This window comes from Gadus chalcogrammus, chromosome 2 (genome assembly GCF_026213295.1).
Source record: "Gadus chalcogrammus isolate NIFS_2021 chromosome 2, NIFS_Gcha_1.0, whole genome shotgun sequence".
In the NCBI taxonomy this organism is placed as follows: Eukaryota; Metazoa; Chordata; class Actinopteri; order Gadiformes; family Gadidae; genus Gadus; species Gadus chalcogrammus.
In genome coordinates, this window is record NC_079413.1 from 1,245,907 (window position 1) to 1,259,221 (window position 13,315).

General features: G+C 49.6%; 2 protein-coding genes across 2 annotated transcripts in view; both read right to left on the reverse strand.

Annotated features, from left to right (window-relative positions):
- ccdc137 (coiled-coil domain containing 137) overlaps positions 1 to 2,596 on the reverse strand; it is a 3,285-nt gene extending 689 nt beyond the window's left edge. The window contains exons 1-6 of the mRNA XM_056610869.1: positions 2,417 to 2,596; positions 2,033 to 2,169; positions 1,425 to 1,650; positions 915 to 997; positions 478 to 554; positions 1 to 253 (exon numbers count right to left, since the gene is read on the reverse strand). The exon at positions 1 to 253 is cut by the window's left edge and continues 689 nt beyond it. Of these exons, the coding sequence (XP_056466844.1) occupies positions 53 to 253; positions 478 to 554; positions 915 to 997; positions 1,425 to 1,650; positions 2,033 to 2,169; positions 2,417 to 2,487 (795 nt within the window). The 5' untranslated portion in view covers positions 2,488 to 2,596 and the 3' untranslated portion in view covers positions 1 to 52. The remainder of the gene's footprint in view (positions 254 to 477; positions 555 to 914; positions 998 to 1,424; positions 1,651 to 2,032; positions 2,170 to 2,416) is intronic.
- Positions 2,597 to 5,721: 3,125 nt separating this feature from the next.
- Positions 5,722 to 8,032, reverse strand: LOC130403750 (tetraspanin-10-like). Its single transcript, XM_056608188.1, has 3 exons — positions 7,854 to 8,032; positions 6,478 to 7,103; positions 5,722 to 6,043 (listed from the first exon to the last, which is right to left on the reverse strand). The coding sequence occupies exons 1-3, from the start codon at positions 7,941 to 7,943 to the stop codon at positions 5,722 to 5,724; spliced, it is 1,038 nt and encodes a 345-aa protein (XP_056464163.1). The 5' UTR covers positions 7,944 to 8,032.
- Positions 8,033 to 13,315: the final 5,283 nt, after the last annotated feature.

Genomic DNA, 13,315 nt, shown 5'->3' on the forward strand with positions numbered 1-13,315 from the left:
TGTGTGTGTGTGTGTGTGTGTGTGTGTGTGTGTGTGTGTGTGTGTGTCTAGGTTACAGGTTCTTCAGGGTCTTTAGCGAGGCGTCCCTGAGCTCCTGCTTGCGCTGCTTCTGCCTCTTGAGGTGGCGGTACGCCTCCACTACGCGGACGCGCTCCTCCTCCATGATCCTCTTCCGGGCCATGGAGGGCGAGACGGTGGACACCACATCGTGGCCCAGCAGCGAGTTCAGCAGCAGACCCTTGGAAACCGCGTTCTGGGGGAGGGGGGGGGGGAGGGATCAGTAGGGGGGAACGTTTCTGGGGTCGGCTCCCAGCCAACACATCAAACCATTGTCTACCCGCAGGTAGACTAGAGTGAGATGCACAACAGCTACCTGCTTGGTATAAAAAAGGTGCTGTACGCAATGTACGCAACGTACGTGCGCGTGCGTGCGTGCGTGTGAGTGAGTGAGTGACTACATCACAACCATGTGCTTACCTTGGCTGCTGGGGCCTTCCGGGGTTGGGCGGTGAACGTGGGGGGTTCCATTGCAACCTCCCCGAACTTCACCTTGTCTGGAGAAGAGACGGGGGCGACGGGGGAGACTGCTTAGTAAATGGTAAACAGACTATTTATAGGGCGCTTTTTTAACCAGTGTCCACTCAAAGTTTACAATTTACAATATTGTCTAACATACATTCATACACACATTCACTTCGACCACGCAGGGTGACAGTCAGCTCTTCAGGAGCAGTCAGGGTGAGGCGTCCTGCTCAGGGACACCTCGACACTCGAGGAGCCGGGGATTAAACTAGCAACCTCCCGGTTACCGTAACCGGACAACACGCTCTGGCTCCTGAGACACATGCCGCCCGTTTAGTAAGAACACGCCGCGCTCACGATGGTCTGAGTTAAAACACAAACCCCAGTAATACCTATGAACATGTTCTTCTCCATCTCCTTCTCCTGTCGGTTGAGTTTCTTCTGATGCAGTCGGTTCAATCGGGATTGATTGTACCTTGAAAAATACAGGGGAGGGTTGAGTACATGGTGAGAATACACACACACACACACACACACACACACACACACACACACACACACACACACACACACACACACACACACACACACACACACACACACACACACACACACACACACACTTAAAAACAAGCTTTGAACCAGGCAGCATTCAACTTCATAATTAACTTCACAATTATATATTGTCGCATTCATCCCCAAACGAACGATACATCCTAAGTGAGAGCATAACCGAAACCCTATAGTAAGTGAACATATTAAAACAGGGTTACAGTAATGATCCAATCCAACACACAACACACATACGCACACACACCTTTGACGGGCTATGGAGTTAGGATCAACAAGTCACTATTATGCTTTTTTTTTTTTTTTTTTCTCAGACAGCAGACGTTACTCACTCCATCTTCTTCTCAGACTTGACCTTGGCTTCGGGCTTCTCCTTCGTCTCCTCCTCCAGCTCTGGTTTCCTCTCCACCTGGTTCTTGGTGAGGAACATGACGTGGTCTGTCTCTGTGTTCATGCGGCTTAGGTACGCCTTCTTACTCTCATCCTTCTTCCTCTTGAAGTGCGGGACAGCGATCTCTTCGATTAGAGATTCCTCCGTCGTGGCTAAGGGAATGGCAGCTGTAAGGAAAAGAGTTAAATGGTAAATAGACTGCATTTTTATAGCGCTTTTCTAACCAGTGGCTGCCTGGCCACACATTGCCTAAAATTCAGCCATTCACACACAACGGCGGTGTCAACCATGCAAGGCGACAGCCAGCTCGTCAGGAACAGTTAGGGTGAGGTGTCTTGCTCAAGGGCACCTCAACACAACGCTAGGAGGAGCCGGGATCGAACTAGCAACCTCCCGATTACCAGTCAACCCGCTCTACCTCCTTAGCTGGGTGGACGGTGACTGTGAGCAGTTATGTGACTGTGACACGCAACACATTAAATCAATAATAATTACTGTCCCCATTTAAGATAGCCATAGGACATATGCTTCTGAATACCCCTTAGTTACCTTTAATTATCTTAGCTTTCGGTTTCCCCTTCTTCATCAACTCCTTGCTCTTGATGATCTCGCGGAGCCGGAAGGGGATCTGGTTGAAGTGGTCGTCCTGGTCCCCAGCGGGGGTCCCGACTGGCTTCTCCTCACCACTGAGACCACACGGAGGGACATGGCGGGACAGAGAGGAGACATGGCGGACAGAGACGAGATGGAGACAGAGAGGGGACAGAGAGGAGGCATGGCGTTGGTCTACAGGGTGGACGGGTCCATGGTACTCGACAAAGTAACACTAACACACTGTACGTTTCGCTTCGTAAACATGGGAAGTTAGCCACGTTAGCCTGACTCTGATCAAAAGAGGATCAGAATCCGGCTCTTTTTTTTTTCTAAAATTACCTCTTAGAAGGTCGGGGCTTCCCGGGCGGATCCGCCCCATCGTGAGCCTTTCCACGTCGCTTCTTTCCCATTGTTATGACTTTAAATCCGATGTATTTACAATCACATGTGGGTGAAATGTGTGCAGCTCAAAAGGTAACCTCTGAACCCTAAGCACCGCCCACCGCTTTGCTTCAATTGGCTGACCGTACATCCGCACTACCTCCCTATTGGTCAGATAGGAGTGCTTGTTGTTTGTGCCGGCTTCCGCTAGAGGGCGTTGTTGTGCAGGTAGTTCACGCAGGCCTCTTCATATGATAAGGACATATCATCATAGAATGCATCATGGGCATACTTACCAACAGGTTTCATACTTTGTGGAATCAAAGATAAAGTTTTATTAATCTTCATAGCCCAACCCAATAACTATATATCTGCCTGGCTGTTAGAGGCAATATCAGTACAATATGCAAGTCTATTTCTGTATTGACTTGCTGATAGATAAATGGCCTCATTTCATGTAGAACAAAGCTCTTGTGGCTGTTCTGTCGGATTGTGATCCGATCTACTCCTGCACAACTCAAACCGAAGCCAGAGTCAACCGCGCTCCGCACGTACTCTGACACAGATCCGGCAGCAAGCCAATGGAAACCTGCCAAACACGTTTTTTCCATTGAGCATCTATTATGAGATTTACCGCCGTGTGTCGGATACCTGCTGAAATCACTTGGCTTTTGGTTCCTCCAAGACGAAACATCATTCACGATGGAAAACGTACAAATAACAATGGAAATCTAAGATTTACACATCTGCATTTATGCAATCTCCAATATTTAATTCCTATTATTTATTTAGTGTGTGTCTGTATGCGTTTGGGTGAGAGTGTGTATGTGTAAACGTGTGTGTGTGTGTGTGTGTGTGTGTGTGTGTGTGTGTGTGTGTGTGTGTGTGTGTGTGTGTGTGTGTGTGTGTGTGTGTGTGTGTGTGTGTGTGTGTGTGTGTGTGTGTGTGTGTGTTTGCGTGCGCGCATGCATGATTATTGTAATAGCCTACGTATGAGCGTGGGTGCGTATCTAAGCACCTGTAGGTTTTGATTTTGCAGAAATCCATGTGAAGATACTGAATTAGATTAGGGAGGAGAGATACTGCAGTAAACTCTTAGTCAAATGATTCCAGGCAGTGGCGGATTTGCACCGAATACATGAGCTGAATTAGAGAGCGCTGAGGACTGGACAATTCTGGGGTCACCTGTCAATCATCTGTTTGATTAGAAAGAGTATACGATCAGATAAGATAAGATAAGACACTTTATTACCGTCACATTCAGGGACATTCAGAAAGAGCAGCAAACGTTGACAATATAGACAACATAAACATCTTTGGATTTGTATGATGATCTCCTATATATATATATATATATATATAGCCCAGGTTTGGCTCAAAGTGGCGGTGTAAATCTCTTGCTGTAATTGTAAAGGTAATAAAATACAATTAAGGAAAAGAGATGAGTTGATCTGCACAAGCTAAGAGGACGTTCATGAAGTAGGTCTTCATCTCCTCAAAGCTGTGGGAGTATATAAGAGTCATCCATTCAACACACTCCCACCCCCTCCCACACACAGACACACAGACACACACACACACACACACACACACACACACACACACACACACACACACACACACACACACCCTAACAGCTGTGCTGGAACACAGCCTGTGAGCAGCTATCTGTGAGGGCTTTAGGAAATTAAATATGACAGCACAGAGGCCTATATTTAATATCTGGTTCTGCATAATGGTTCGATAGTTCACATGCAGAGTGTATTTAACATTGGATTTGTGTTGCATGAATCTGTTGATTCATATGATTCATTGAATGCTGCGCTGAGTCATTTGTGTTATTTAAAGCTTTTGTAAAATGTGTTTAAAACACAGACACACACAACACACAGACATACACTCACTCAGACACACACGCACACACACACACACACACACACACAGACACACAAAAAACACAAATAAACGCATGCAAAAACATCGTTTTCAGGTGTAAATTGCTTCCTACCGATGTTCAATCTGCCGTCTGAAAGCCTTCCAGTCGGTGTTAAACCGTGGATTTCTTTCGGACTTGGCTGTAGCTTTTACAGGGAGCCTGGCCGAGGCCACTGGCCTTCAGGCATCGGTAATTTGGAGGAATGCGTAAGTTTAACAGGGAAAATTCCACAGAGTGTTTTGGTTGAAGAAATTCATAAAGTGAGGGTCAGCTTTTATCCAAAACTCATGTCATTATTTGCAACTCAACGTTAAGCCTGTGTATGTTCTCTTACCACCTTACTATTTACCACTTGAACACTTTACTACACCTCATTACTTTTACTTATTATTACCGCAGTTTTAGTTTCTCTACTTTTTATTACTTACTTTTTTTATTATTAGTATTAATTATTGTCATCTATTGATGCTACTTATTTTTACATGTTATTTTTACTTCTCTTTAATTACTTTATCTTGTAATGTTGCTGAGAACAATCAGCCTTCTACTGAATTCGAGGGTACTTCTACCCTAGAATTCTACTGCTGTGTACTTGTACAATAAGATGTAATAAAAATAACTCTGATTCTGATTCTGTTTATCTTATCTTTTGCCTTCTCGGATACACGGTCGATTTGAAGACAGCACCATCACAAAAAAACATGTCGCCTTTCCCTTTTCCAAAATAAGGCAGGTGATCACAAACCATTTAAATGAAACAAACCTGAATTAACAATGGGACTTTGATTCATGACACATTAAACCAATACCTTGGAGCCCACACATGCTGCATGCTGAGCCGTGCTCACAGTATGAGGTCAGTTGGATGATGTCAGCCGTCCAAACAAACAGAGATAGTGAGGTGTCACTCAAACCAGGTTTATTGGTGCAGCTCTGGCCCAAAGGCAGTCAGTCTGCAAGGGACATCATCATCATCATCATCAGTATTTGACCTCTTCCTCTTCATCTCCATCATGAACTCTGTCACCTTCATGTCCATCCCCCTCCTCCTCCTCCCCCTCCTCTCCTCCCCCTCTTCCTCACGGTCCCCCACCTCCTCCTCCCCCTCCTCCTCCCCCTCCCCCCCTCCTCCCCTCCCCCTCCTCCCCTCCTCCCCCTCCTCCTCCCCCTCCTTCCCTCCTCTCCTCCCCCCCCACTCCTCCTCTCCCTCCTCCCCCCCTCCTCCTACCCCTCCCCCTCCTCCTCCTCCCCCCCTCCCCCTCCTCCCCCTCCTCCTCCTCCCCCTCCTCCTCTCGGTCCCCCTCCTCCCCCTCCCCCCTCCCCCTCCTCAGCGGGGGAGCCCCCGGCTGTAGGCCTTGTGCCACTGGATGGTGTCCAGGAGGCGCGCGGCGGCCGACAGCGTGAGGATCTGGACCCCCAGCACCACGACGCCCGCCACGCCGATGGCAGCCGAGTGGCGCTCCACCCAGCGGGCCGTGCCCCCCAGGCAGCCCCCCAGGAAGACCACGCTCTGGGCCGAGAACAAGTCCAGCGCCTGGGCCCCCACGCCGCACTGGGAGTTCCATACCGTGCCGTTCTCCAGGGGGGCCACGCAGCAGGTGGCCGGGACCCCGCAGGCCAGCACCCCCGGGGCCGAGCAGTTGTAATATCTGTGGGGGGGGGGGGGGGGGGGAGAAACAACAATATATGGCTGTCGGTACAGTAAGGATGATAATAGAACCAAGTGCCAAGGACTAACAATCACTAGGTTAACCCATCCCCCGCATACAACACAGATAGTTAGGGCTCACATGTTGACCTCCCAGTCCTCCCACTCACATGTGGACCCCCCAGGCTCTCCCAGTCCCTCCCAGTCTCTCCCAGTCCCTCCCAGTCCCTCCCTGTCCTCCCAGTCCTACTCAAATGTTGACCTCCCAGTCCCTCCCAGTCCTCCCAGCCCCTCCCAGTCCCCCCGTCCCACTCACATGTTGACCTCCCAGTCCCTCCCAGTCCTCCCAGTCCACCCAGCCCCTCCCAGTCCCTCCCAGCCCCTCCCAGTCCTCCCAGTCCTCCCAGCCCCTCCCAGTCGCCCCGTCCCACTCACATGTTGACCTCCCAGTCGCGGTAGTCGTCGGCGCCGCAGCACTCCAGGCCGGTCTGGATCTCGTCCACGATGAACCTGAGGTCCAGGTCGTCCTGGTAACGCGCCATGGCGACGAGCAGGCCGGAGCGCAGGTAGCCCTCCACCTCCCCCTGCAGGCTGAAGGCCGCGATGGCGGCCAGCACCTGGGCGGCGATCAGCGCCAGCACGGCGGCCGAGAAGCACCTCAGCAGGCAGCCGTTCTCCCGCAGCGCGCCCACGCAGCCCGACAGGCACAGGGCGCCCAGCAGCGAGCCGAGCGCCACGAACGCCAGCATGGGGTCGGTGCCGATGCTGCCGATGCGCTCCTGGGCGAAGGACTCCTTGGTGATGAGGCCCCACAGCCCCAGGCAGAGCACCGCCATGCCCAGCACGGAGAACAGCAGGTTGCTGGAGAACACCAGCAGCTTCAGGCAGTGGTCGCCGAAGGAGTAGCCGGTGGTGCGCTGGTGGCGGTGGCGACGGCGGCGGGGCGTGAAGGTCTTGGGGTCGCTCTGGCTGGAGCCCTGGTTCTCCCCGCTGCCGTCGTACCGGGGCTCTGCGTCGCCGACGGGGCCGTACGGAGGCTCCCCGACGGCCGCCTGGCCCTCCTACGGTCAATAACGTTCACACATAGGGTGTTTAGCAGACGCTTTTATACAACGCGACACAGCGACTGCCTGCGTTGTGAGGTCACGTTGCAGGGCTGTCCCCATTTTGGAAGCATAGGGGGATTTGAAGGTTTGTTATGAGTTGGAAAACATTGTTGTGTTCGAAACACACCGCCACGGCGTTCGTCATTCCTCGATTGCGTTGTATTGATGATGATTTACGACTTATCATTAATCTATCAATCCCTTGAGTACTCTCAAAATGCAGAGCTCACCGACAAAAACAACCCATGATGCAATCCCATTGCATCACGGGATGTTTTGGTGGTGAGCCCTCCATTTTGAGAGGTGCATGATGCAATCCCATTGCATCACGGGATGTCTTGGTGGTGAGCTCTCCATTTTGACGCAGAAGCCCTGTTCAGGCCCTGTTCCGGCCCCTCTAGTCACCACTCAGCTCGGTAGACATTAGCTGGCGAGTGGAGGAGCAGGCCAGTGTCGTGGTTAGGGTGTTTGAAGCCCAGCTAAAGAGGTTCAGGTTTCTCGCCTCCAACGACAGCAGCCTACATGCACCCTACACGGGTACTGAGAGCAAGAGGCCAAAGGCTGTCCGCTCATAATCGACACATGTTGCTCATTGAAACGATAATGTTAACACCAGAAGGTTGGCCTTACGTCCCTTTGGATCAAAGACACAGACACACTTAATAAAGAAACAAAGGCTTCTGCGCGGACTGTGCTGCTCCTTACCTTGGGGATGAGAGGGCTGCTCTCATTCTGGGTCGCGTCCCCCCTGGACCAGGGCCAGAACGGACGTCTGGAGGCCCAGAATCCACTCATCGTCCCAGGAGACAGAGAGACCGGCCTGTCCCTCTGAGAGGGTCTGAGTGAATCGATCTACGGCGAGAACACACACACACACACCCACACACACACACACACACTGACACCTCATGAAGACGATTCGCCGAACTGTGTAGGGCAGAGCATGTGAGCGGGTCGTTGTGAGGGGCGTGAGTAGCCCCTGGTTGGGGGGGGGGGGGGGGATCAGGGTTCCACCATCATGTGAGAGTCACAGTGCAGGGATTATATGGTCGAGAGAGAGAGAGAGAGAGAGAGAGAGAGAGAGGGGGAGAGGGAGACAGAGAGAGAGCGAGAGAGATAGAGAGAGAGAGAGAGAGAGAGAGAGAGAGAGAGAGAGAGAGAGAGAGAGAGAGAGAGGGAGAGAGAGGGAGAGAGAGAGAGACCAGAAAGAGAGAGAGAGAGACCAGAAAGGGAGAGAGAGGGAGAGAGAGAGAGACCAGAAATTGAGAGAGAGAGAGAGACCAGAAAGAGAGAGAGAGAGAGAGAGAGAGAGAGAGAGAGAGAGAGAGAATGCGATGGGTAAAACAGTGTGAAAGAGACCTGACGTCAACCCAACGCGATATGCCAGCACATCCTTATGACATCAGTCAGCCAGAAGTAAGTAGGAAGGTAGATATAAAACGGTCAATTTTTGGTCCAGGTCCATTAATGTTACAATACACCACACCAGGTACTACTAGTTTAACTACTGCTTTTTATTATTTGGTACTGCTCTTATCCTTCTCCTTCAACATTCAGATAACATCATTAAAATATATTGTCTTCTGGTATATCCATTACAACTATGAGAAAAACAGAGAGAGAGAGAGAGAGAGAGAGAGAGAGAGAGAGAGAGAGAGAGAGAGAGAGAGAGAGAGAGAGAGAGAGAGAGAGAGAGAGAGAGAGAGAGAGAGAGAGGGAAAGAGGGAGAGAGAGAGAGAGAACGAGAGGGAGAGAGAGAGAGAGAGAGGGAGAGGGAGAGGGAAAGAAGGAGAGAGAGAGAGAACGAGAGGGAGAGAGAGAGAGCGTGCGCGAGCGCATGAGAGAAAGAGAACGAGACAGAGAACGATAGCGAGAGCTAGAGAGGGAGAGCCAGAGCAAGAGCCAGAGACAGAGAGTGCGATGGGCCAGGATATATACCTGGCCCGTCATGTCTTCTGATGTCACTCTTTCCCTCTGAGCCGAAGCTGTCGGGGGTTAAGTGAAAAAACGTATCTCGGTAGGACCTGCACCACAGTGGTCGATAATCGTAATCGGGTTCGAAACCGGAACTGCCCTTTACGGCCAAATGGTTTGGCGCTGATCCCATGGTGTGTTTCCTTTAAGAATTGCGGTTTTATTTATTTGTTAAAGTTTAGACCCATTTGTTTTTCTATTCCAAAACGTCCCATGCAGTGGCTCTGTCAGGGAAATCCATTAGCCGGCCCGTGTCCACGTCGCTGCTCGATGCATTAGGAAAATATGCCCAACTATATTGCAAAAGACAATTCTGATGTTGCTCAGGATATTCCTTTCTATTAAAAACAGGGACATGGAGCCCCTCCCCGCCCCACAAACACACAACAGACACACACAAACACACAACAGACACACACAGACAAACAACAGACACACACAAACACACAACAGACACAGTGGAATGCTCACGAGACAATCTGTCCTCAGTTTGAATTCAGATGTTTGCCACCATGGATACAGATTGTTTTGCTTATGTCTTTCTAATTGCGTTCTCCTTTTAACTACGAAACCCATTGATGAACAGCCCATGATAACACACCGACGACAACACCTAATCCCAGGATTAATCGTTGATATAAGGAGTCTGGTTATCGTCCTGCAGGCAGACATCGTCCCCGCGGGCGGTCTCTCAACGAGGCCGTCTCTGGGTCGCAGGCGTCCGGGAGGAAACGGATCTCCACAAGGTCGTGACCCCGTCCCGACGTTGGAACCGCTCAGCGTGCGGGCCGGTCGAAGGCCATATGCCGAGCAGACTCTATTACGGAGGGAGGGAGGAATGCTGCGCTGGAGCAGAGGCAGTCCCGCGCCGCTACATCAAACACCTCCTCTGGACGCCTGCCCTGGCAGAGCCCAGCGGGGTGCGAGGGCCCGGGACCTGCCCCAGCTCCCAGGGGTCAAGAGGACCACCGCCTGCCCCAGATACCAGGGGACAAGAGGACCACCGCCTGCCCCAGATACCAGGGGACAAGAGGACCACCGCCTGCCCCAGATACCAGGGGACAAGAGGACCACCGATCCCCACCAACTGTGGCTAGGAGTCGGGTGCATGTCGCTTCACCTTGGCTTTGGAGAGAGGTGGATGGCATCACTATGGCTCTGCATAGCTAGGTTTTGACCTGGCATAGGCTTCTACATGTGTGGGTGGCCTGGGTTCCACCTGGCATGGGGTTCTACGCGTGTGTGTGTGTGTGTGTGTGTATGTGTGTGTGTGTGTGTGTGTGTGACTGTGTGTGTGTGTGTGTGTGTTTTTACGTCTCTCTGGTGTACACGTGTGAAACTTTGGCGTTATACGTATGCGTCACAAATGCACGTGTAGTATGTGTGAGTGTGGTGATGTGAACACACACACGCATGGGCGTGCAGCTCTCGGTGACGCCGAAGGGGGCGGGGGGGGAGGAGGTTATATAAATGCTGGTCAGGTTCACGGTTCTAACAAGTGTCTTTGCTGAAGGATTAATGCACACCAGTCAAGCTGATCGGGCCCTAAACAAAAGCATTTTCGCCAACCTCCCAGACAGGTAAGGTCATTTTGGATATTGAATCCTCTTCGACTTTGAGTCTTGGTTCAAAATTAATTAATTTAATTTAATTTATGTTGTTTTACTGAGTTTAGTTATCAAGACCTGTGGGATGGACTAAGTACTAATCATTTAAATTGTAAAGATCGATCAAATCTTTGTCAAACAATAGTGATCGTTGCCACAACATCTGTGATCTCTCAACGAAGGAACAACACAGCACCAGAATGGAACGGTTTACTGTAATTATGAGTTATGAGTTTGTTTTGTCTCCAGGATGGGGAGAGTGCTGGCTCTGTTCTGCATGCTCTCTGTGTGCGGGGCTCAGAAGTGGAAACAGAAGACCATCATGGAACATGAAGGTTAGAAGCAAAAAGCACTATTTTAGATTATAAGTTTAAACCATTGTAAAAAATGAAATCATAAATGGACTGCATTTGCAGCACTTTTTCTAACCAGCGGCCGCTCAAAGCACTGTACAATATTCTTAACATTCACGCACACATTCACACACACGCAAGGCGACAGCCAGCTCGTCAGGAGCAGTTAGGGTGATCAGAAGCAGTGTTCGCTCAGGAACACCTCGACACTCGGCGAGGAGGAGCCGCGTATCAACTATCAACCTTCCGGTTACCAGCCAACCCGCTCTACCTACTGAGATTTCCTGTACAAATTAATTTGTATGCATAAATTAAAAAGCATCCAGATTTGAAAGAATACATTTCACGTTGTTCTGGCAGAACACCGCCATGAGAAGACCTGTTCCAACCTGACCCAGGTGTTGGACAACTGGAAGTTTGCCATCATTACCCAGGTGAAGGACTCGCTGGCCAACGACCACGTCTCTCTGCTCCCTGACTACAGCAGGTAGGCGGGAATCGACCGCAGTGTACGGTGTGAACGACATGGGTCATGTAACGGCGTCTGGCTGAAAACATGTGATAATCACTCTCATATTTACTCACTGATTTGAACTGCTGGATGTCGTTAAGTAGGCCCACATAGCCTGAAAATCGTGTTCACATTCAAAATACACCCAAACAAGGTTTTTGTGTTTGCTATTTCAAACACAAAACTTATTTAACATTTACATTCAGGGCATTTAGAAGGTGCTTTTATCCAAAGTGACTTACAATAAGTACATTTGTCAGAAGAAAGAAAAACAACAATATATCACTTGCGGTACAGTAAGGTTCATAGAACCAAGTGCCAAGCAGCACTAACGATCACTAGGTCAACCCATTCCCGTATACAACAAAGATAGCTTTACAGCAAAGATAAGATGCTACACGATGCTAAGTATTATTTTTAAGTGCAATTTAACATATTGTAATTATATATTTTCCTTTTGAAGGATCCAGCCCCTCTCTGAAGCCCTCGCTGACCTCTACAATCAGTTCAACTCTCTTAAGAACGAGCTGGCCGGTCTCACCGCGAGGTTTGACGGCGTGGAGGGGTTCGTCGACGACCTCCAGACCCGCAAGTTCTCTCCTCCGCCCCCGAAGCCGGTACAGGTGGCGCGCCCCCGCTCCGGTCCGGTGGCGTCCTCCCGGCCCGAGCTGCGGCAGGCTCTGCGCTCCAGGACCGGACTGTACAGGAGCGACGGGTCGCCGGTGATATACTCCAGAAGACGAGCGAGGAAAGTCTCCCCGCGACCTTAGGATATAATTGTACACCATTTTAATATATCATATTAGAATGTGAATTTGATATAAATACACTCCCGTTATAATTGTGTATTATTCCTTTTTTGTCAGAGACAGGGGCCTTTTTAGTTATTTTTGATACGATGGTGAACTATCTTGAGAGAAAAAAATATTATATTTCATAATAGGCCTACAAAAAGTTGACGTTTCTTTTTTTCTATGAGTGTGTGTTGAGTGGCAACAAATTATTCATTTTAATGATTTTTATTGCCAACATAACTACAGAAAGTTTCATGTAACTTTAATCATTGGAACATATTGGCTTTTCTCATGATATCTTCCAGTGCACAAACAGCAAACACCAAGGGCATCAATCTTCGTTTGTGACACTTGCTAAACAGGATTGCATTCAGACTTGCTGATTGTTTCATCAGAGGGATTTGAACCCGCGGCCACTATGAACGTGTCTTCACTTTAGTCACAAGACTGTTTGGAACATTGCTGAACCGCGGTGCTGGTTGTTGTCCCAACGATGACCAGACTCACGTTTACAAGCCAGCAAACATCTGCTAACACTCCGTCTGTCCGTCTCTGGGCCAGACAGACGGACAGCAGGCCTGGCTGGACGAGAGCAGACGGGCGGACGGTGGAGCGACAGGAGGACACGGGGCCATGAACATGAACAGTTCAGACAACAAGATTAATCAAATGTTCAACAATATCCGGATTCATATTTGGACAGAAATTAATAACAATGTTTGGCTTTAAATTTGTATTTTGGTGTGTGTAGTGTATTTTCTGATTGCACCAAAAGGAAAATTCTACAAGGACGATCAATGAAACACTTAGTTAAATAAAAATAATAAACATATCCACATTTCGTTAATATATTATACAATGTACATTATGCTACCGAAATTCAAGTGTATTAATTTTAGTAAGTGTCCTGCCTGCCCCCCAAAGGCCA

What these genes read in the sequence shown, in the direction of transcription:
- LOC130403750 (XM_056608188.1), bottom strand. Translation starts at nt 7,943, where the DNA reads ATGAGTGGATTCTGGGCCTCCAGACGTCCGTTCTGGCCCTGGTCCAGG. An exon ending in GCAGCCCTCTCATCCCCAAG is followed by an intron (nt 7,104 to 7,853) that starts GTAAGGAGCAGC and finishes TATTGACCGTAG; the next exon opens with GAGGGCCAGGCGGCCGTCGG. An exon ending in CGCGACTGGGAGGTCAACAT is followed by an intron (nt 6,044 to 6,477) that starts GTGAGTGGGACG and finishes CCCCCCCCACAG; the next exon opens with ATATTACAACTGCTCGGCCC.